Source organism: Chinchilla lanigera, unplaced genomic scaffold, assembly GCF_000276665.1.
Source record: "Chinchilla lanigera isolate Chin_1 unplaced genomic scaffold, ChiLan1.0 scaffold00137, whole genome shotgun sequence".
Lineage (NCBI taxonomy): Eukaryota > Metazoa > Chordata > Mammalia > Rodentia > Chinchillidae > Chinchilla > Chinchilla lanigera.
Genome location: NW_004955538.1, coordinates 1,971,209 through 1,994,291, shown reverse-complemented (window position 1 = coordinate 1,994,291; position 23,083 = coordinate 1,971,209). Strand labels below are relative to the sequence as shown.

Sequence of the window (23,083 nt, the reverse complement as noted above, 5' to 3'; positions counted from 1 at the left end):
CACCCACCCCCAGCACGCAGGAAGCATCTGTGTGCCGCCTCTGGTCTCCTGGGCCTCCTCTCCACCTGCTCGAGTCCTGAGCCACAAGGAAACTGGCCACAGGTGCCCACAGCCTGGGCCCTCCCTGCCCCCACCGAGCCCCACCTGGTAGGCCACAGCCACCCAGTGGCTCTTCTGACATGTGCTCACATCAGCTTAAGCCTGAGCAAAGTCCCTGTCCACCGCAAGATCCACCACACAGCTACCTGCCCTGTCCACCTCCACCTCCCACGGTCCATGCGAGTCCTGGACATCACTGGCCATCTCAGGGCCCATGCACTCCCTGAAGGCCGCCCCACACCTGCAGCTGCCCACCGCCCTGAGCAGTGGACCCGGATGGCCTCCTTCCCTGACACCGGAGCCTCTGCACAGCAGTCACTGGCACTGACCCTGGCTCTGTGAGTCCCTGCGCTGGCTTGGAAGGCCTGGGCACCCGGAAGGCCACTGCACACGCTGGGTCACAGCAAGGGCCAGTGCCAAGGGACCCTGTAGAGTCCACCTTCCACCCTGATGCCTCCGCTTTCCTCCAGCTCACGCAGAAGCGACATGCCGGCCACCACACACAGCGGAGCCCTGCCCAACGACAGGGGCAGGAAAACACTTCACATCCTCCTCGCTCCAAGACAGCTGCGTCCACACCGCAGGCTAATGAGCACATTCGGAGCGAGCGCTGTTACGCAGCTGTGGAGACAAGCAACCATCATAATCTGGAGGCCATTCTCTAGCACTGGTTACAAACTCTACCTTTCCTGAATAATCATTCTTCCTTTTTCTGACACTGCAATGATATTCAATCAAGGCAATGGAAAGTGTTAATTACATAAATCAAAACAGAGAAAATAAATACAGCTTTACTCTGAAATAAAGTTAGATGAAAATTGCTGTTTAGTGCTATCTTTTCCTCTATTCACGTCAGAATCGGCACTTAAGGCGCGATCCCGGGGAGGACGTGGGCTGGGGCCGCACCTGCAGCGTGATCATCGGGACTTGGCTTTTGCAGTGGGTGCATGTGGCCTCGCGGTACTTGCAGGCCTTTTCCACATGGTCGCGCAGGTCCCTTCTCAACACCTTCTCCTTGCAGTCGGCGCGCATGCAGGGAAGCTCCTCGAACTGACAGTCATTCTTTAGGTGCACCTGTGAAACACACCACCCCCAGGGCTTCAGCAGCAAAGCCACCCCGGGGGAAAGCCAGATTCCAGCCCCGACGTACAGGGCCCTGCAGGTGTTAGAGCGGCTCCCGCCACAGGGATGCAGGTGCACACCTGGTCCAGCGGTCACCAAAGCACACCACTGCTAGGACAGTCAGCACATCCTCTGGGATTCAAGTACCCTCCCAGCATAAAACTGATACAAATAAAAATTAAATTGATGCTAATGAAAAAATAAATTACATGAAATTTCATGGCCAGAAAAGGGTTCAATGCAGACTTCCCTCTACTCTAACAAGGCCTGGATGATTCTGCCGATGGCGTCACAAAATAAAACTGCATACCCGGGCTGAGCTCCCAGGTGCTCTTGGCCTGAAGGTGCCATGTCCCTCACCCGCTGTCTCTTAGAAGACGGTGCCCTCTGTGTGGCCTCAGAGCCCCGGCGCCCAGGACTCACCAGCAGATGCCCAAGCGTCAGCTGCTCTGCGCAGCCTCTGGCTTCGTTCCGACAATAGATCTGGAGGGCCAGGATCTCCCTCTTGCAGCAGTTATCCTTGAACACCTGAAACCAAGAGACGCCACTTCAGGGGATTAACGCTTCTTAATCTCCACACGCTGCTGCTCTGGTCAAGGTAAAACCACTTACAAAATCAGAAGAGCAACTCTGGAGTGAACCTCACAAGCATTAAGAGCCATTTTAATTTCTGTGAGCTGCAGTGTCCCCTCCAAGAGACACAACGAAAATCATACAACCTGATTAGATGCGAGGAGAAAATGAGCTGCGCTGGGTTGTTAATGAGCTTGTCCCCAGCGCTGTGATGAGCAGCCTGAGGCTCTGTGTCCTGGGGAGCAGGAGCCGGCTCGAAGGGGCGGCCGAGGGCGCACCTGACCAGGGGGCCTGTGGGCCTTACGGTCACTTGTTAGTGGACTGGACCAAGGGCTAGGACAATCTGTGAAAGATTTCTTTTGGTTCCTCCTATGGAGGTTATGGTGTGTATAACTTATTTTTTACCAAAAAAGAAGCTTTTACGTAAGTATCACAAAGGTTAATCTAATACTGCAATATTTCTCTCTCCAGATGAAAACCTGCTTGCCTTTCTCTGACTTTCGTTGCTACCAGGAAACAAGCACACTGCTCTTTCCAGTAGGGGCAGCACCTTCTCCCAGGTGATCAGGAGCAGCCTGCCGGAGCCCCACACACAGGAAAGCCAGCTCTAATCTGCCTTCCGGACCCACAAGCAAAGGAACAGAATCAAAGCTGCCAAGAGTTAAAAATAAACTAACCTGGAGCCGAGCTAAGGCTTCACAAACACAAGGACTTTAAAGGTGATGAATGAAGGCAGCAGCCCACAGAACAGCTACTTCACTGGGTGGGAACCTGCTTCCTTCCCAAGCTCTGAGTCCCTTCAATCACTGGAGTTCAACCTCACACAGTCACACCGGTGGGGACAGGAGGGTAACACACGCACAGACTGAGGAGCTGAAGGGCCCTCGGATCATTTGCTCCAGGTCCCGGTGCAGGTGAGGGGCCTGGGGGACACTGGGGAGGGCGAGGGCCCAGGGGCTCCGCTCTGACCACCCAACCACAGTTTTGTGCATCTCATTAATGATTCTCCAGCAAACCCAGTTGTTCCTCCTCAGCTATCGAGCACGTCAAAGGCAGGGCTAACTCAGAACAAAGCAACAGACACTACAACCTGCCCAGCCCGAGGTTCTCTGCCCTCTGCCGCACCTGTCAGACACGTGAACAAGTCACCTGTCTTCACATTAAGATAAGGACCAGGCTGCACACTGTTTTTCCTGTGCAGCGGTGAATGCTAAGAACCAACACGCTGAAGACTGGCCATTTCCGGGACAGCTCCCTCGCCCCCACCCGTCCCCAGCCGCCAGAACCTGCTGCCAGGGCCCTCACCCCTCTACCCACACCGGGGCTGCCCCAGCCAATGCGTCGCCTCACACTGGTGCTGCACAGACAATCCCAGAGCCAGGTGTCCGTGTATAAGGCCATGACCCCCATTGAAAGCCTACAGGCTCATCAATCAAAACAGGGGAAGCACACACATTCTTACTGATACTTAAGTACTTAAAGAATGAGCTGTTTCACACTGTAAGTGCACCTGCCAGGGTGAGCCGTAAGCGATCACCACCCGTCAGACGCGGCATGAGCGGGGCCCCGGCCCCCGCAGGGCGAGCCTCTCCTGCCCTGTGTGTGGAGTGACACCCACGGCTGTGGGCACGTGACCACAGGGGAGCGAACAGGGCAACGGTCACAGTGCGGGGGGCGGCGGGGATTCAGACGCACCCCTCGGCCCAGCGCACCTCTGAAGGCCACACCTAAGGTTAGAGTCGGCCATGAGCTGCGTGCCATAGAGACCCCCAAGGACAGTGGTGACCCACCCGTGACCTGGTGGCAGACAGCCCAGGCCACGGCCCCTCAGCCCTCCACTTGCACCACACCTCCCAGGCATGGTGACCGTCTCAGGCACGGAGGTGGCAAAGCGCGTCAGTGGGGACTGGCAGTGGCCTGGCACAGCACTGCTGTCCACACCGAGGTAACACAGTGTCCAGGGGCCCAGGTGCAAACTGGGAGGGGCGCGCACTGCCAGCTGAGCTGGGCGGAGCAGCAGACGGGCACCTTGTCCTTGACGATGCTTTCTTGACACGCGGTGCACTTGGGACTCGCGGAGCTGTGGGAGACACAGAGCGTGTTAGAGCGGAGCTCTGTCCCCGCTGGGCTCTGGGTGCCCTGGCAGTCGGGTTTCAGCAGGAGCCGCGGGAGGGCGGGCAGGGGGTTCCCAGCACATGGCAATTTTTCAAAAGGAAGCCATCGCGTCCCCAGCTGAGTCCAGCCCTCCAGTGGACACTGGGCTGTGAGCCCTGGGGGGCGGCCAGCCTGAGGCCAACACAGAGTCTCCCTGCCCGGGTCCACAGGAGGGCAGGCAGGTGCTGTGCCCACTGTGCACCCGGCTTGATGGCGCCTCTTACCTCTGCTGCTCCAGCCCGGGGCAGGCAGGAACTCGAGGCTGTGAGGGGACGGGGCCCCGAGAGCACTGCGGGACACGGGATGAGGCAAAGCGGGTGACGGCAGGGCCAGCGTGCTCCTGGGCTCGGGGCCCGGGAATGAGTGGCTGGTTGGGAGGGGCAGCTGGCCAGGCCATGTGCCCTCAAGACAGGGACCAAGCGTCTAGCATGAGGCCTGAGGGAGAAGCACACAGCCCCTGTGGGCTGACCCTGCTGCTCTCATGGCCAGGGCTGCAGGCTGGCCTTGAACTCACTGTGTAGCTCAGGCTGGTCTTGAACTCCGTCCTCCTGCCCCTGCCTCCCAAGTGCTGGGATTACAGGCATGCACCACCATGCCTGGCCAAGCCAGTGCTGTTTCTGCCACTAACTCCAGCCTGCCTCTGTGACGCCAGGATGGAAGCGCTGCTCTGCGTCACCCACTGCATGGCATGCGGCTGGGAGTGTGCAGTCCTGAGGCCCGCCCCTCCCACCACGGAGGTCTGTGCTGAAGGACTCGTCTCCTCCCCACAGCTCCAGGTCCTCAGCGAAGCAGGGCCACAGACAGGGACGCCGGGCCTCCTGGGCAAGGGTGGCGTGCGCAGGGGCCTCAGTGACCTCGGCTGTGGGGCCCAGAGTCATCCCAGCCAAGCCCGGCAAGCCCTGCATGTCCGAGGGACCGCAGCCTCCCACGGCTCCCAGCGGCTCTCCGCAGATGCAGGCCAGTACCCGGCAGTACCCACCTGAGCAGGGCGGCCATGCAGCTCTCGCAGAATCGGTGCCCACACTCAGTCTGCTTGGGGTTGCACAGCACCAGGCGGCACTTCTCGCACTTGTACTTGTCCTCCACGGCCTTCACAAACTTCTCCTTGTAGCCACCTTGCTCGGGGACAAACACGGACCCTGTGCCGCGGTCGGGCTGCAGCTTCAGCGGTGGGTTGGTTTGCAGCGCACTGGCCGAGTCCATCTTTTTACCTGGCTCCATTTTAGGAGAGAAGAATTCTGCCAGAGGGGAAAAAACTTCCGTAAGTTAGGGGAACACCATCCCATCGTGTTGTGCAAGGGAGTCACAGTCACACCTGCAAGACGGCTGCCCTCGGCCTCAGATAGGACGTGGGCACTGGGCTCCCAACGCCACGAAGGAGGACAAGCTGGGACCGAGGGTCTTCCTTCATCCTCCTTTACCCCAATACCGCCATTAATGTGCTAATTGAAACCCCCTAGAGTTCACTTAACTGGACCATACGCCTAAGGTTCTTTAAAATACACAGTACACACTTGCCATGCACATCGTTTCAAATGACCCCCTCAGATGGTGGCCAGGGCAACACCCTCCTTAGCCAGTTCTAACACGCACCCTGGTCCTGGTGGCCCTGTCACATGGGCACCGTAACAGCCAGGCCTATGCAGGACACAACCTCCCCTTCCAATTCCAGCATTTCCTGTGCTGCCCTGTTCCCTCAAGAGGCCCACGGACCTCTGCCTGGCATGAGTCTGCCCTCTGCCACCATTCTACTGAGCCAGAATCATCCTGAATCAGCCTTCCGCTCTGAGCCGCTCTTCTCCTCCCACCTGCAAGTCCCACTTCGGGGACAGAAAGGACTCCTAACACAACCACGGCGGTCCCAGCTGGGGCAGCTCCACCACTAAGGCCTGGAGGTCACGCAGATGGGGATATCCAAGACAAAGCCTGGGATGGAGCAGGAATGACCAAGTACGCTAAGTGTACATATGAATCCGCCAAAATAAGACCCAATGATCTGTATGTCCAGTTCAAAAAAGTAGAGCAGTTGAAAAGGTTCCTGAGGAACACTGGCTTTCGTAAAAATTACAGACACATCCATAAATATGCGTAACAAAGTAACTTATCACCCTAAACACTGGCTGGCGTTATCTACAGTGGCCACTCCACGTGCCCACACGGTGCAGCAGCCGGCTCTCCTCCCACTCTCGGGCGGACAGCGAGTGTGCGCTTTGCCAGTCAGGACCGTAGAGCGAGCAGTGCTGGGACGGCCCTGCTCTGGGGACTTCCGCAGGGGCTCTGGCCATACTTCCCACCCAGATGCCGCCCTGCCTTGGAGAGTGACAGCCTCGAGGGGCGAGGGACACGTGTGCCCTGGCACGGGCCTCGGGGTGACTGCTGCCCGGAGTCCCGCGCTGCCTCCGTACCTGGGATTTGTACCATGGAGGCATCTGCTGAACGGACTGAGGATGTTTCTTTCAAAACTCAGCACCTCCCTCAAACATGTGCCCTGCCCTTGCCCGGAAGATCTGTGTCTGCCACTTAAAAAATACTGAAGCCAGGCCTAGTGGCCTATAGCTACAATCCCAGCTACTTGGAAAGGAGAGGCATGAGGGTCACAGGTTTGAGGCCAGCTTAATCAGACTCTGTCTCATAAAAATAAAAAGGGGGCCAGGCGTGGCAGTGCAGGCCTACAATTCCAGCACTTGGGAGGCTGGATCACTGTGAGTTCAAGGCCAGCCTGGGTTATAGAGTGAGGCCAGCTTGAACTCCATAGCAAGACCATGTCTCAAAAAAACCACAGAAAAGGGGGCGCGGTTGGGCTGCGGCTCAGCAGCAGAGCTCCCAGGTTCAATCCCCAGTACTACGAAAAGGGGACCAAACTTGCGCTCCTGAGAGCCCAGGCCCCCGCAAAGCCCTGCCTTCTCTGTAGGGTGTAAGACCCAGAGGCAGGGCTGCCAGGTGCCTACACCCACAGGGAAGCTGGGGGCTTGGAGCTGGCCCCTCTGCTCCCCCAGCCCTGTCCTCACACTGCGTCCTGCGCCTCCCTCTGGGGTTCCCGGAGACTCTTCGTGGCCAGGGGCGCGCACACCTGCCGCTGGCACAGAGCGTCGGCCACACTCATGAACCTGTGAGGAGAAACGCTGGTTCTCGGGAGTGAATTCCTACTTCAAACCCAACCGAGCTAACAAGTACACATTCCCTGTTCCTGTCATTGCTATGTCACGTGCTCTATAAACAAGAATGTAGTCTTGGGGCTTTGTTTTGATAGAATGAAGAAGAGCGAACAGGTGTAAAAGATACTCCAAGCACATAAATGAAAAACTGCACAGCAGCCCTGCGTCCAAGCCCAGGAGGTTTGCCAAGACCCACTGCATGGTACAGGGCAGCGCCAAGGCCATCTCTGTCAAACAGCCACCTGGGGTCTCTTCTGGCCCTAGCTGGGTCCCCAGGCCCACCCCCGAGCTGCGGGCTGTCTGGGAGAAGGGGCGAGGCCCCTGATGCCGCAGCACAACAAGAAGAGCATGCACGTTCTCAGGTAAACGCTCGCCTCCGCCCAGGCAAGACAGCATCTCCACAAGAGCCAGGGATGGGCAAGGACGCTCTCTGAGCACACCTGGTCAGTACGGTCCTTGAAATCTTGGCTGCAGCTATTAGGTAAGAGAAAGAAAGAAAAGGGATCTAAACAGGAAAAGAAGTCAAACCATCCTTGTTTGCAGAGCATAGGGTCCTAGACTTAGAAGACCCTAACGATTTCATCAAAGGACTTTTACAGCTGACAAATACATTCAGTAAAATAGCAGGTTATAAAAATAAACATGAAGAAATCAGTATCTTTACCATATATCAGTAACGGATGTTATGGTTTGTGTCTGGATGCCCCCGCAAAGCCTCATGTAGTCATGGGCGGCTTCTAGAGTTTGTGATTGATTCATGGTCCAACGCTGGGATTGTGGATGTGAGCACTACACCCACCCTGGGGCGGGAAGCCTGCATACAATATAAGGGAGAAAAAGAGGCTTGTTCAAAGCTCCTCCTTTGCCCTTGCTGTTTTTGCTGTTTTTCCGCACCATGAACTGTTGCCCTGTGCCATGTGTCACCCTGCCTTGGAGTCAGCTGGGTATGGACTGAAACCTCCACAAACTGGGAGCTAAATAAACCTTTTCTTCCTTAATTTTGGGCATCAGGTATTTTGTCCCAGCAACAAGAGCAAAGTAACCAAGACAATGGATAAGGTAAAAAAGAAATCAGGAAAATGATTCTATCCACAATAGCACATGCGCATGCACACACACACACCCCTAGGAATCAATCCAATCAAAGAAGTGAAAAACCTCTACCATGAAGATTTCAAAAACTGAAGAAAGAAACAGATGACAACACAGAAAATAGAAACATCCTATGTTCAAGAATTGTCACAGTATTAGTAAAGTGGCCAAATTACCATGTAATCATCTTCAAAATACCAATGACACTCTCCACGGAACTGGAGAAAGCAGTCCTAAAATGCAGATGGCAACACAAAAGACTCAGAATAGCCACAGCCGTCCTCAGCAACAAGAGCAAGGCTGGAGGCAAAGCAGCGCCAGATTTCAAATTATTCTCCAAAGCCACAGTAACAAAAACAGCATGGCACTGGCACAAAAATAGTCATACAGACCAATGGGACAGAGCAGAGGACACAGACGCACACCACCATGGCCATTGATTCTGGACAAAGGAGCCAAAAATATTTACTGGAAAGAAGACAGCCTCTTTAACAAACATTGCTGGAAAAATTGGAGATCCACTTGGAGAAGACTGACATGAGACCCCTACCTCTCCCCTGCACAGTTCAATTCAAAATGGACCAAACATCTTGGTTTAAGACCCAAAAATCGGAAATCAGTAAAAGGAAATACTTGAAGCTGTAGATACAGGCAAAGACTTCCTGGACAGAACAATTGCACTCCAAGAGCACAGGAAATAATAGCAGTGGGACGACAGCAAATTAAAAAGCTTCTGCACAGCAAAGGGAACAACTAACAGCAGAGACAGGCTGCAGCAGTGGTGCTGGACCTACAGCATAGGTGCCACCATGACTGTCTGTATCTCTGGAAGTTCTAATGGGTTCACCACCACTGGGCTACTGAACGAGAGAAAATGGCTGCCACCTGCTCTGCCCAGAGGGTTCACATGCAGAACATATGAAGAGCTTAGAAAAGCAACACCAGAAATTCAAACAACCCAACCAATCATTAAGGAGTGCCAATAGCCAAAAGGATTTGAAAAAAAAACGGTCATCATCTCTAGCCATTAAAAAACGTAAATCAAAATGACACCGAGATCCACCGCACTTCAGTCAGAATGATCGTCAATGCAGAACCAGTGAACGCTGGTGAGGATGTGGGGAAGAAGGAGCCCTCTACACTGCTGCGGGGAACGGAAGTCAGCGCAGCTACTGGGAAATCAGTGAGGAAATGCCTCAGAAAACTAAAGACAGAACTACCGCTTGATCCAGCCACGGCACTTACTGGTACACACCCAAAGAGATTCAGGGGCGCTTACCAGAGGGAGACCTGCACACACGTTTACTGCAGCACAATTCACAGTATCAAGACAGGGAACCAGGCTGGGGCCCATCAACGGTGGATGGATAAAGCAAATGCGGAAACGATACGCTGCGGAGTATTAGTCAGCCACAAAGAGGAAAAGAACTGCATCATCTGCAGGAAGATGGGTAGATACAGAGATCGTGACGTTGAGTGAAACAAGCTGGACTCGGAAAGACAAGCGTAACATGTCCTCCCGAGCATGTGGAACCTAAGAGACGACGAGAAAGCACATTGGCAAAGGGAGGAGGAGCGTGAGGGCAGGGAGCGGGGAGATGGGCATGATAAAAATATACCCTAAGCAGCGAGTGGGAGGGCACGAGGGCCACGGCTGCACAATGAGGGAAGGACGTGAGGACACACATGGCTCTGCCGGGGGAACCAGCCACCTGTGAACCAACATGCAGTAACAGGAGGTGGGAACAAGCACTCTCCTATGCAAACGAGAGGAAGAGAGGTGAGAGGACGGGAAGCCCTGGCCGGGCAGGCAGGCACTGGGCACGAGGCCCGGACGGGACGCTCCAGAGATGCTCTGAATGCTGGGGGCGGGGCGGGGCTCTTGCTGCTGTCAGAGCTGCCACGTGAAGGCCAGCCATGGGTGACCAGAGCCCAGGTGGGACCACTCCAGTGCCACACCTGTCCCTTCTGACCACACAAGCAAACCCTTGCTCAGGCCAGGACTCTGTAGTCAACACCTACGCTGAGGGAACCACCGTCGGGGGCCTGGGGAGGAAGGAGGCTGTCCCACCCAGCGGTCATGAGAGAGGGTGTGGGGAACAGAGGTCACTCCAGGTTCAGCAGCCCAGCATGAGGCGTGGACGCCCTTGCTGTTTTTGGCTTCCCAAGCTGGACCACCGTGTGATTCCGGTGCTGGGCAGACACCGCCATCCGGGGCAGAGGCAGCAGGGCATGGGGGCCGGAGTTGGGGCAGGACAGGGCCCAGCGAGGAGTGAGAGGCTGGGCAGCCGGCTCTGTGCAGGCCCGGGTGGACAAGAGGCCAGGTGTCCCCTCCCTGGGCACCGCAGTTGCCATCTGAGCCTCACTCTGGATGGGGTAATTCTTGAGTCACCGCCTCAGAGGTAACTCGCACAGACCCCTCTGCCAGCTCCTTGCCCAGTACCCGGGGCCACCTCCCTGCTCGGGCAGCAGGAAGTCTGAGGAGGGTGAGCTGCTGCCTCAGTCAAAGCATTTCTTCAAAAAGCCCCTTCTTGGCAAGTAAGCAAAAAATAAAAGGCATCCATACTGGAAAGCGAGAAGAACAACTGTCTACTCTCAGAGGGCAGGATCACGCGGATGGGAAATCGTGAGAAATGACCCCAAACCAGCTGATCTGATAAGCGTGTTTAAGCAAGGCTGTAGGATTTAACAGTAACAAATGAAAATCAGTAGTAAGACTATACTAGCAATGGACAATGTAAAAATGGAATGAAGGAACAGCCTATTTGAATACCATCCAGAAGAGTGAAATATCCAGGAATGGATACAGTAAAAGCAGCAGGTGTGTACACTGTAAGTCATATATCAGTGTTGAAAGTAACTGTAAGCCTGAATAAACGGAAAGAGGTGCTCTGTTCCTGGACCGGAACCTCCTTCCACGCACCCCCAGGGAGCCCCAGCCAGGCCAGGACCGACGCACCTGCCCAAAGCCCTGCCTCTGAGACTCGGGCGACCCTGAGCCCTAAGCCATACACTTCTACTGGTGCTCAGCCTCACCCTCAGCCCCTCTCGCCTCCCCAGGAGTGAGGGGTGGGTGAAGGGCCCAGGCCGCTAAGCCCACCTTGGGCTTTTGGGGAGCCAGCCCCCACCCTGCAGATACAAAGGGGCTGCCAGTCATCAGCCAGTCCATTAGCAATCAAAGTCACTATCACCTCAGACACCCCAAGGATTTCAAGAGTTGTAGCTAGGAAACAAGGATTACAACCAAACGTACCCTTTACCGCATCATAGTAACAGGAACCACTCTGAAGATACAGATCCCCAGGAACCGCAAAAGGTGCTTAAAAAAGCACCTGTCCACCCCACTCACATTCACAGCAGCACCGCAGAACACCAAAAGGCAGAGTCAACCAACATGCCCATTGATGGTGATAAGCCAAATGTGACTTGTGCACATGATGGGACGTGATCCAGCCCTAAAGAAGAATGCAGCTGTGATTCATGGAGTCACATGGATGAACTCTGAAAACGTTACACTGAGACTGAGTTAGACACAAAAGGCACACACGCCATGATTCCACTCATACAAAACACTCTACAGAACATCTAAATCCGCAGAGACAGAGCAGATTGTGGGTGCCAGGGGCTAAGGGCAGGGGTCACGGTAACTGCCTTGTGGGTTCAGGGTCTGCTTTCACGGTGAGGGAAGTGGTCTGGAAACACACAACTCAGCTAATGCACCAATGCCACTGAACTGTTCACTTTTAAATGGTTAAGTCTGTATTGTGTGAATTTCACCTCAATTTTTAGAAATTGTTACAAAAAACTCCCTATCCTCATTTCACCACCACCTGAAGACAGAAAGACTGAAATTTCACAAAATGACAAATTCTACGCATTGGCGAGGTCACAGAGAAGGGGAGCTATACACACCGCTGGGGGGAGGTCCACAGGGCTGCCCCATGGGTCCTCACCAAGTCATACAGACTCGCAACCCCTTCACCATGTACCCCCGAGCAAATGAACAGAAAACGCACGCTCACACAAACAGCTGCATACAGAGGGCCGTGGCAGCACCACCGGTAAAAGCCAAAAAGCAGAGAAGTCCAGATGTCCATTACTTGGTGACCAGAGAAACAAAATGTGGCAGACCTACGCAAGGGAACATTATTTGGCCGTAAAAAGGAATGAAATATTGACACACACCGCAACATGCAACGAAACCTAAAAGCGTGCCTGGTGACAGAAATGAGACCCAGACAGTCACCTGCTGGAGGCTTCTGTGTTCAGGGAATGCCCAGAACAGGCCAACCCAGAGACAGGAAGGTATTTGTGGCTGCCAGGAGCTGGCCGGGAGGAAGGGACCAGCTGCCTAGGGAGGGCGAATCTTCCTCTGGGAGCTAGGAATGATCTGGAATCAGACAGCGGTGATGGCCATAAGACATGCTCAAAACCACTGAAGTGTACACCTAAAATAGTTTAAAAGGTGAGTTTTATATGAATTTTCATCTCAACTTTTAAAATGTAAAAAAAAAAAGTACCTAGTGAAGAAAAGAAACCTGAAAGGATGGGACACCCAGAGCCGCCCTCATCCCCGTTCCAGGTCTCATGACCACCGACACGAGAGCCGCGGCACACCAGGCTTGGCCACACACCCTGGGTGCCTACTGACATCCAGACACCTCTACGTCACTGGAAGTATTTTAAAAGAAAAGCTAAGCAGAACTCAGTTTAGGGGACAATGTTTTAAATGAAAAGAGAAATCTGAGCGCACAGTGGCCACATGGACACAGGCTCTGTGGCAGCTGTGCAGTGCCGGCAGGGGCCCCGCCGCCATCGCTGTCCACTCCTGGGCTGGGCAACAACAGATCCTAAGCGCACAGTTCCACAATTTGAAACACCTCGTTCAAAGCTCTCTGAACTAAAAACCACCGTAACAAGGAAGTTCCTGAAATGAAAAGCTACATTTTGCTAAGGCACTCATGACCGTAATCTCTAACCTGCGACTGTAGCTGGCCATCCGCGCTATGCTGTGGCTGGGCCAGGGGTCCCGGGGTGGTGAGCTCCACCTGCGGGCCGTCTGTGAGCAGCACAAGCAATCAGCAAAGCCACATCCTTGGAGCCACTCCTAACGGAGGGCTGTGGGACCCCTGATTAGATTTCTTCACTTAAGCACGAACACCTCACTTCACTTGCTTATACACAGGGACAGGAAAGTCTACCTTTGTCCTACAATTTAGATTGATCAATTATAACTTTATTAAATTCTATAGTATTTATAATTATTGTGTTGATGAAAAAGTTACACATTAAACATGGTTTTGGAGGCAACTTTTGGGGACTTGCGAGCTAATGTTTAATAGCAGCTTGCTTCAGGGGAGGGACTTGGTGACAATGCCCAGATACTGAGCAGACAGCTGTGGGTGGCATGTCAGGTCACAGAGGTGACAGGAAGTTAAGGCCACTGCCAACACCTTACTTTCTCATCCTCACCGAGCATCAAGGGAGACAGAAGAGCCGCTTCTGTGCACATAAAGAAGTGTGCTGCTGGGTACGACAACAGACCCTCTGACCAGGGAGTGCACAGGAAATGGCCGTGAAAGGCCCAGTTTGACTCTTGGGTGGCACGTGCGCCCCAGTGCTCCGAGACCTGAGGCGGAGCCACGGCAGAAGCCATAGCCCCAGGCCGGTGTCCTGGCTGGGACCTGTGACTCAGTCCCAGAGCTCCAGGAAGGTGGTTTCCTTCACGCAGAATTACTGCTCCGTTAGTTAATTAATTACTGCTCACTGCATTTTTAGGCCTGAACTTACTGTATTTTGAGGCCTTATCTTACTCCAATGAAAGACATCTCTAATTTTCTGAGGAAGGAGCCGCATGAAGTTTAGTTCCAGCCAGCTGCTCAGAAGCCTGGCTGGGAGAGGCTGGTGTGCCCCAAGAGGGTGTAGCGCGCACAGGGCTCCCCTTTGCCGCCGTTACTCCGACGGCTCACCTGAGGCTCCCTACACCGAGGTTTCAGTGGAGCTGCATTTTAATTGGAGCTTAGCAACTGGAAACAAAAGTACAGCTGCTCACAAAAGGGGGTCCAGAGGCCTGGAAAGCCTGGGAAACCAAAAGAGGGATGCATCAGATAGACTAAGCCCATGGCTCCTGCCATCAAGAAAGGATGAAACATGACCCGTGTGTAGAAAACACAAGCCCAAGGTCCAGTCGGGAGGTGAGAGGCACCATCCACGTGACGCCGAAAACAAAGGAGAAGGGAGAAGCTCACCACAGGCACGTGTGCGTGTGCCAGGTGCCCCCAGAACCATGTAGACCCCTCAGCACGCCGATGGCTTTCCTCATACCCAATGCCCTGTGTGTCACTGAGCTGGGGCTGGGAACGTAAAGCGGAGGAGGGAGCAGACGTGCCCAAGCAATGAGGCAGGGCACAGCGTGTACTCCAGCCCTGTGAGAAGATGGAGCAGGAGAGGGGCAGGCAGCCGACCTTCGAGGCAGACAGACCAGTCTACTAGGCTGCCAGCTGGAAAAGCCTGCCACGCCCCAGATAAAGCGTGGTCTGCCAACCTTTCTGAAGACAGGACCCACCTGGGGCCCTGCGATGCCAACACCCCTTGGTCACACGACTCGGGATGTGTAGAAAGCACCTGTTCAGGCCTCACTCCATGCAGACACTGCACCTCTCCCGGCCTAGGGTCCAAGTCCTGCCGCCTGGACAGAAAGGAGGGCGCGGAGCCTGGCACTTAGGCCATGCTGTGAGCCTCTGGCAGCAGGCAGCATCTTTTCCAGGAGGCTTTGCTGGACAGGCTGGGCTGGGGGCTGGGGCTGCAGGTGGATGGGCAGGGAGAAGCTGCAGGGGGCAGGGAGAAGCTGCAGGAGGCAGCGCTCACTTCCCAGGGACAAGGAAGGCCTGTGCCTTCTATTGAGAAGTGGCTTCCAATGTCAGCACCAATGTTTAGCACAAATCACGAGATCTTAGAAAACACTGGCTCTTGTCACTGTGCTTCGTTTGGTTTTGTACGCCAACTCCCCCACTTCTACCTGGGTTTAAAGTTTCCAATCGGTTCCGATCCAAAACCTCTCAGCCTCTCCTCTGAACATCCAAGCTGGGCAGGACTGTGCGTGAGGCCCCAAGACACGAGACTGCCGTGCGCATGCACACACACGCTTGCTCCGACATGAGCCGTGAAAACTTTCAAGTTACTTATCGAGGAGCGGGGAAATGGTAGTGAGATTAGGAATGGAAGCGAGATTTTTATATATATTTTGAATTGAAATCCATGAAAATGTTTGGTACATTTGTAAGATAAATAAAATTAAAAGACCAAGGACTCAGTGATACAGCATGTGGCTAGCACATGCAAAGCACTGAGCTGTCCCTAGCACCACTGAAATAAAATAAAATTAAAAAGAAGCTTCTCCTTAAAACTGAAAGGAAAGGAAGTAAATGCATGTAACTGTAACTGGCCAATGGCACAGAGAAACTGGTTTGTGTGACTTAAAAAAGTAACAACTTGTCAGAAGAGTCCCAGGGATCTACTGCAAGGACACCAAAGACTGCAGACTCTGGAGTGGGGGGCCACACCGCAACCCAGCACTGGGCAAGGCTGAGGCAGGAAAAGCATGAGTTCCAGTCCTGCTTAGACAACTTAGTGAGACCCTGTCTCAGAATAAAATATTAAAAAGGCTAGGGATGGATTTTAGCAGCAGAGTGCCCCTGGATCCAATCCCCACTACTCCAAAGGAACCTAGAAAATCCTAAACTATTTCAGTAATCATATCCATAGTGGTAAGTTGGTAATGTTATTCTAAAATGATTGCCGCACCTATTCTACAGGTTAAAATACATGAGCAAAGACACCAGAACTGTTAGGAACTAAGACTTAGCATAACAGGAAAGAGAGGACAAATACAAAGTCAAAGAAATAAAAACCTCAACTCGAAATTAAAACAGTATGAACACACGATGTAATCTTACTCCACAAATCTATTCTCACGGTCATTCACCGAAAGGGCCCTGACACAATCCCTGGCCCTGCAGTGGGGCTTCCCAGCTGGGCTGCGGCCCCAAGACACCGCATCCTACACGGGGGACAGACAGCTGCTCAGAGGAAGAGCACCTCTAGGTCTGGGCAGAAACGGCACAGGACGAGAGGAAAGGTCTCCCAGGCCCAGAAGGACTCAGGCTGGACTCCCGGAGGCTCTGCAGCTGGCTGGGATCTGCCCGGATGTTTCACATACAATAGAGGCTAAAGTTCAACATGACGCTCGTCACTGGCTACTGCTGGAGCGGCTCTAGAATCATCCAGCCGAGAACTGATAAGGGAAGGAATCAGGCATTTATTTACCCTGCCTTTCCATTTGAACTGTCCTCTGGAATAACCAAAGATCAATGAGGGAAATTCTGACCCAATCATACAGAAATACTTCAGCTAAGCAAGGAAGAGTAACGACAGTGTTATAGGCCACCACCATTTTACAAGCACTAAAGACCGAGAGTCTGGACATGGAGCCCTGGCTCCGCTGTCCTCTGCAGGCCTGGTGTCATTGATGAGCATTCAGGTCACTTCCCCGATGCCACGCTTGAGGGCGGACAGACAGCCTGCCCTCCAGATCCACCACATTCACAAGAAAGGTGGAGGCGGAAGCTAGCGCTTCACAGAAACAGCCAAAGGCAGAAGGGAAACCTGGCTACAGGAGATTTGGCCTGGACCCCCCAACAAAGTACGAGACAAACAGGTGGAGCTGGGAACTGCAAGCACCACAAGAGACCCAGGAGACCCAGCAGTGAACTGCTGGGCCTGCCTCAAGCTGACCAGACACACCTGGGAAACCAGACGGTACTGTGAGGACAACGTGACTGTAAATGAAGCGGACACTGCAGTTGTCTTGCTACTTTTCAGCTTAGTGAAATTAGTAATGTATTAAATCTTATCCTGCACACAAACATTTCAAACCCTTTTATATTCCTTTGGATGCTCTAACATATTAAATAGTGTGTTCTTAATTTCAAGTACAAAATGCCACTCAATCATAATGTAGAGATTACAAAACAGGTATTTCTTTTCTTCTCAAACTCTTAGACAGTTAAGGAGCGAATAGTTTACAATCAAAAGCCAGGCTCTTCGGTGGGCGCCATTCCTTCTGGGCCCGGGCTAGGCTGGCCCCTGAGAAACGATGCTGGCTGTTGCACTCAGCCTCCCGACTTATGAAATCACCCCTGGGCTGCTGGGACCCTGTCTGCAAAAGAAGGAAACTGCTAAAGCCAAAAGTGAGCAAGTTCAGGAAGTTTTAGAATTTGATTACTAAGCCAAAAAAGGGACAGCTGAAGAAAGAAATCTATACACATTAGCATTTTCCAGCTACATACCTGTGTGTCATATGCTGTCAGGAGATTATCGAAGTCGATGGGGGAAGAAGGTCTCGCAAAGGAGGAAGTGCGGCCGTTCCCCCGGCCGTCCCCCCGGCCGTCCCCAAGCAGCCCACGGAGCCTTCCTGGGACACAAGAGGCACTCGGTCAACTCTCATCTGGAAAACCTGGAAGGCTTTAAAGAACAGTCTCAAAATGTGCACCTCTGCAGAATGGCAAGGAAGCTTAAGATAAACACTCTAACCGTTCCACATGCACACAGGCTGTGGGCGGTCTACATTTTGTGAGTGGGGCATGCATTATGAAGCCTGATTCTTTCCACTTTGTCATAACATATTACACACATTCAGAGAAGGACAGGAAGCTGTGTGTGCCGTTCATCAGCTTACTCGGGACGCTGGAACAAACACCACCTAGACACTGGGCCTAGCCAGAACTCCAGGAATGCTGGTGCCCCTCTCTGAGCCTTGGCCCTCTGTGTCTGCAGACTACTGCCTGCTATTCCTGGTTATCATTTCCCGGCTTTGCTTTAGAGGTTTATTACCCAGCTGATCAGCCGAGGCCTGTTTAATGTTGATTGTTTCTGAATTTTACATAAATAGAATCACACCATTTGGGTTCTTTTTTGTTTTGTTTTGTTTGAAACAAGGCCTCACTATATAATCCACCCTAGCCTTGAACCTGCGATCCTCCCGCGGCAGCCTCCCTAGTGCTAGCCAGTGTGTACCACTGCGCCCAGCTCTGCATATATTCTTTTCTCTTGCTTGCTTGTTGTTCAACCTTGTGGTTGCTGTAGCTATAGTTTATTCTCATTCCTGTGAGCTACTCCACGTGTACGTGCTCCACCGTTCAGCCAGCCATTCCTGGGCAGTTTCTGCTGCAGAGCCAGTACAAACACTGCTCAAATGTCTTTGAATAGCTACCTCAGCACACAGGTACAATTTCCCTGGAGTAGGTACCTAGATGAGTGATTGCTGCTAGGTTACTGAGTAAGTGCATATTCAACTTTTGCTACACAAAGCCAAACTATTTCCCAAAGTAGGTGTAACAACTTACACTTCCTGAAGATGGGTATGAGAGAATTTCGGTTGCTCAACTTCTTCAATAAAACTAGCCTGGCTTTAGTTCCTGCTAAATGAACAGCTGCAGGGTGGTATCCTAAAAATTCTTTTTGGTACTGGGACTCGAACTCAGCGCCTTGCTCTTGCCAGGCAGGTGATGCACCACTGAGCTACGTTCCTGGGCCCCCTAAAAATCCTTACATAGGGTTTTGTAAGTTATTCTGAAAGAAGAATGCCTGAGATTTTACATCTGACAATCCTGCAAGAGATTTGACTCTGGGACCAAGCAACGGTTCTCCTTTCACTCAGTTCCCGCACTGATTCTCCAGGTCTGACCCCGCCTGGCCCAATAGCCTGCAGACGCTCGTGCCAGCCAGTGGCCAAGGAGAGCAGGGACCCGGCCTGTCCACCAGAGCACCGAGCCAGTGCCGGTGGCCCTCTCTGAACTCAACCCGGGCATAGCTGAGGACTTCTCATCCCACCCTGGAACCTGGGCATTCTTACCCTTCCTGCAGACCCTGAACATGGACACAGAGTCTGTAGCTGGTGCCAGCTGGAATAAAGAGCTGGGGATGGTGCACAGGGAGGCAAGGCTGGCAGCCGAGCCCCACAGCCAGCCCTGCCTGGGTCTTCCGACTGACTGATTGACTGACTGACTGACTGACAAACCACTGTCCACTTACAACCGCTGAGGCTGAGATCCCTTATGACGAGACTAAGGCATAATCACAGATATAATCACAGATTTGAATCACAGGTTTAAACTTGTACTCAAGACAAGTGGTCTGGGTCAGCGAAGGAAGACGAGTGTGCATGTAAACACATATTCCCAGGGCGTGTTGATTTGTATTTCTGTGAATCCAAGCGTTTCTAGTGTCTACAGGGTTAGTTAAGGCTTCCTGTTTCCTCAGCTGCTTTCAGTAAGTCCCATTTTTCCACAAATCTTTCGTGATGAATGAATCATGTTTCACAAGTGTACTAATACAAATCCACAAAAAATAAATTTGTCTATTTCATGTAAAATTTCAAATTTATGGCATGAGGCTATTTCTTTCTTTCTTTTTTAATGGTACTGGGGGCTGAAGTCAGGCCGTGCACACACCAGGGACCAGTGCGCCCCACTGAGCCCCACACTGAGCTTTTCCACTGTGACGGCACTGTTCACTTATCCCACTCTTGTCTTGTTACTTTTTCTATTTCCTTTATGCTTTGGGGGCTAGTTTTTTGTTTTTTGTTGTTTTTTTTTTACTAATCTCGATGCTTAGCCTTGCGCGCACAGCCCTGCTTTCCTCCGTCCCGTTACTGGGTAGCACTGTGTTCACAGAATGACCTGGAAGACAGTCCTTCCTCTTCAACTTCTGAATCTTTTGTCAGATTACTTTTTTCTTACATGTTTAGTACAATTTATCAGTGAAGCCAGTTGGACAAAAGTTTCCTTTGGGGTATTTTAACTATAAATTCGACTTCTTTAATGAAGAATACAAAGTTACAGGTTCTCTGTCTCTTGAGTGTTCATTTAAATTATCAAACTTACGGGCACAGAAGTAGTCATGATATTCCTTACCATCCTCTGAATGTCTACATGATCTCCAGTGATAACCCAATTACATCTGCAATATATTGGCAATTCACATTTCTTCTCCCCTTACACAATGAGCATCTTTAATGTACAACAGTACAGAACCTACAGCATCATATTTCCATTTCTTCCTTCCAACTTTTATACTATTGTGATTTATTTACCTCCAACAAGTGCTATACTTCAAACAGTCCATTGTAGAAATGATTCAAAGTAAAAACACTACCTATTGGCCATTTCTCTTCTCACTCTGCTGTGCATAAATTTCTATCTGAGACCATTTTCCCTCTGCCTTTAGCATTTCTTGTCATACAGTTCTGCAGATAATAAATTCTGTTAGCTTTTCTTGCCTAAGAAAAACCCCTCTTCATTGCGCCCACTTTGGAAAGGTGCTTTTGCTAGGTACAGAGCTCTGAGTCGACGGGTCTCCTCTCTTGACAGGGCCAGGCTGCTGTCTCTGGCTCACACAAGACCTGACCAAAGCCTGCTGTTGTCACTGCCTTTATCCCTTGGTGTCTTTTCTTCCAGCAGCTTTTAAGGCTTTTCTTCTCTGCCGCTGGCTTTTAAGCAATATGATTATGATGGTTTTCTCTAGTCTGCTAGGGGTTTTTAAGCTTTATGGTTCGCAGTTTCCATCAACGCTGACCATTTTTCAGCCTAATTTCTCCAGCTACTCCCTCTCCCTCCCGCTGTCCTTCTGCTGTGGTCACCGCATCTTCCACTTGTTGAGACCGCCGCCCCTCGGTCACTGGTGCTGTCCGTGACTCTGTCTCCCGGTGCCGGGCTTGGGTAATTCTGCTGCTGCATCTCAAGTTCACACACACATCTCCGCGGTGGCACGGACCTGCTTTGCTAGCTCTGCCGCGGCCCTCCTTTCAGAGCCTACACCAGTCATCCGAGAAGGTCCACCTCAGTCTTCCTTCTGCATCTTTCACTCCCCTCGTGATTACACTCATGTTTTCCTCTTTCCAAACATGCAACATGCTTACAGGTCATTCGAAGGTCTCTGCCTGCTCCATCACCTTTGCTGTCTGGGGTTTGCGTCTCTTGTTTGATTTTCATTCTGATTAACTATATCTTTTTATTTCTTTGCATGCCGGCAATTTTAAAAAATTAGATGCTGGACAAATCTAAACTGTTTTTATTGTTAGGTGCTACATTCCCCTCACCCCTTCTCTCTCCCCCTCCTTCCTTCTCTCTCAGCACTGGGGATCACACCCAGTCTTGTACACGCTAGGCAAATGCTCAGCTAATAAGCTATAATTCTGGCCCCGTTACCTTCAAAATTTGCTAGAGATCTGGGGGGCACAATGAGCTGTCTTTTTCTTTGCTTTGTTTCTTTCTGCTTTGCTTTGTTTTTGCAGCACCAAGGACTGAACTCAGTTCTCATGACATAAGCTCGTGCTCTCCAACTTGGGCTACAACCTCACCCCTCACCGTGTCTTCTTAAATACAGCTGGGCTTTTGAGGGCATGCAGGCAAGTGCCTTGGAATCAGGGCAAATCTGGAGCAGCCCCTTAGTTTAGGGGTAACGCCGTCCCACTACTTAGGGGACACTCTTCAGGAGTCAACCTGGTACCCTGATGAAAAGCTGCTGTGACCCACAGCCAGCCGGGATGGAGAGGGAGTCCTAAAGGCACCACCCCAAATTCCACTCGGGAGGTGGAGCCCCACTCCTCCTGGTCCTTCTGAGAGTGCTCAGCTGCTTGAGCTCCTCCTTCCTGCGCTCTTCCCAGCTTGGGATGTGGCCCCTGCTGCTGCAGACACGGCCAGGCCTGGGGCCCCTGCGCCCTCGCCAGCACTCCCTCCTCTACACCTGGCTCCATGAATCCCAAGGCCTCGTCCGTTCAGTGTCTGACTCTGCCACTGCAGTGGGGCCGGCAGTCTCTGTCCTGTCCCCCACCCTGCAACACAGAAACTGCCCCTGAGAAAGAAAAGCTGAGTGTGCTGCTTTTCATAAACTCCTAAAATAAAGTGTTCGCTTGACTCCTCCTGGTGAGACACTTACTCCTGGAGACTTCTGTCTGCACTGTGACAGAGTGACAGGGACTAGATTTATGCGGAGACTAGGACGAGGCAAACAGTGTAAACTTCAGGAGGTACCACAAACCTCAGTAATCAACATTAGCAATATTTTAATGTAGTGCTTTTTTAAAAAATCAAATTTGAAGCCAGGCGTGACACATGCCTGGGAGTCCCAGTTACTCTGGAGGCTGAGGCAGGAGGATCAGAAGTTTAAGTCCAACCTGGGCAACTTAGGAAGGCCCTGTCTCAAATAAAAAATAAAAGCACAAAGATATAGCACTGGTAGAGCTCTTGCTTGTTTATCATGCAGGCGGTCCTGGATTGAAACCACACTCCCCAAATCAAGTTCAATGCAGAAAGCCATAATGGAAAAAAATCAAATTTCTACATAAAGGCAGGACCAGTACAGGTGATCTTTTCCTTTTGTTTTGGGCTTGGCATGGCACTGTGAATGATTTCTTTATAACTGTTTTCCTTGTGGGTTTTCTTTGGAAACAGAGATTGCTCTGAACGGAAACGCTGCATTCAGACAGCGCACCATCGCAGCTGACAGCTCCATGTCCCCATGTCCGCGGGAGGCCACGTTACCCAGTGTCCGGTGCGCCCATCGGTGAGCCGAGGCGCACCGCGGACGGGGAAGGGCTAACGGGATGGTAAACCTTACTCGTAATGACTAAATTCACACACACAGCGACACCGTGGCTGCAAAACAGAGCAACGCTCAGTGCCCAAGTAATGCAGGCGCGACACAGGCGCCCGCGGGACAGTGGCTGCCAGCCTGCAGCTGGGAACAGGTGCCCCACACACTGCCCTGCTTGACGCTGCAGACTGAGTCCTCCTGAAATCCGCAGCTCACTTCCTAAGTGCTCCCAGCTT

General features: G+C 52.2%; 1 protein-coding gene across 7 annotated transcripts in view; it reads right to left on the bottom strand.

The window, feature by feature from the left end:
- Traf3 (TNF receptor-associated factor 3) overlaps positions 1 to 23,083 on the bottom strand; it is a 59,216-nt gene that overhangs the window by 19,076 nt on the left and 17,057 nt on the right. For 4 of the 7 annotated variants that reach the window (XM_013507875.1, XM_005410761.2, XM_005410762.2 and 1 more), the window contains 5 exons: positions 17,543 to 17,667; positions 4,928 to 5,186; positions 3,823 to 3,874; positions 1,645 to 1,749; positions 1,006 to 1,173 (listed from right to left, as the gene is read on the bottom strand). In XM_013507875.1, coding sequence (XP_013363329.1) covers positions 1,006 to 1,173; positions 1,645 to 1,749; positions 3,823 to 3,874; positions 4,928 to 5,169 — 567 coding nt within the window. In that variant the 5' untranslated portion in view covers positions 5,170 to 5,186; positions 17,543 to 17,667. Of the gene's footprint in view, positions 1 to 1,005; positions 1,174 to 1,644; positions 1,750 to 3,822; positions 3,875 to 4,927; positions 5,187 to 7,767; positions 7,809 to 17,542; positions 17,718 to 23,083 lie in introns of those variants that run through there. The other 3 variants (XM_005410759.2, XM_013507877.1, XM_005410760.2) reach the window with 3 other exon arrangements.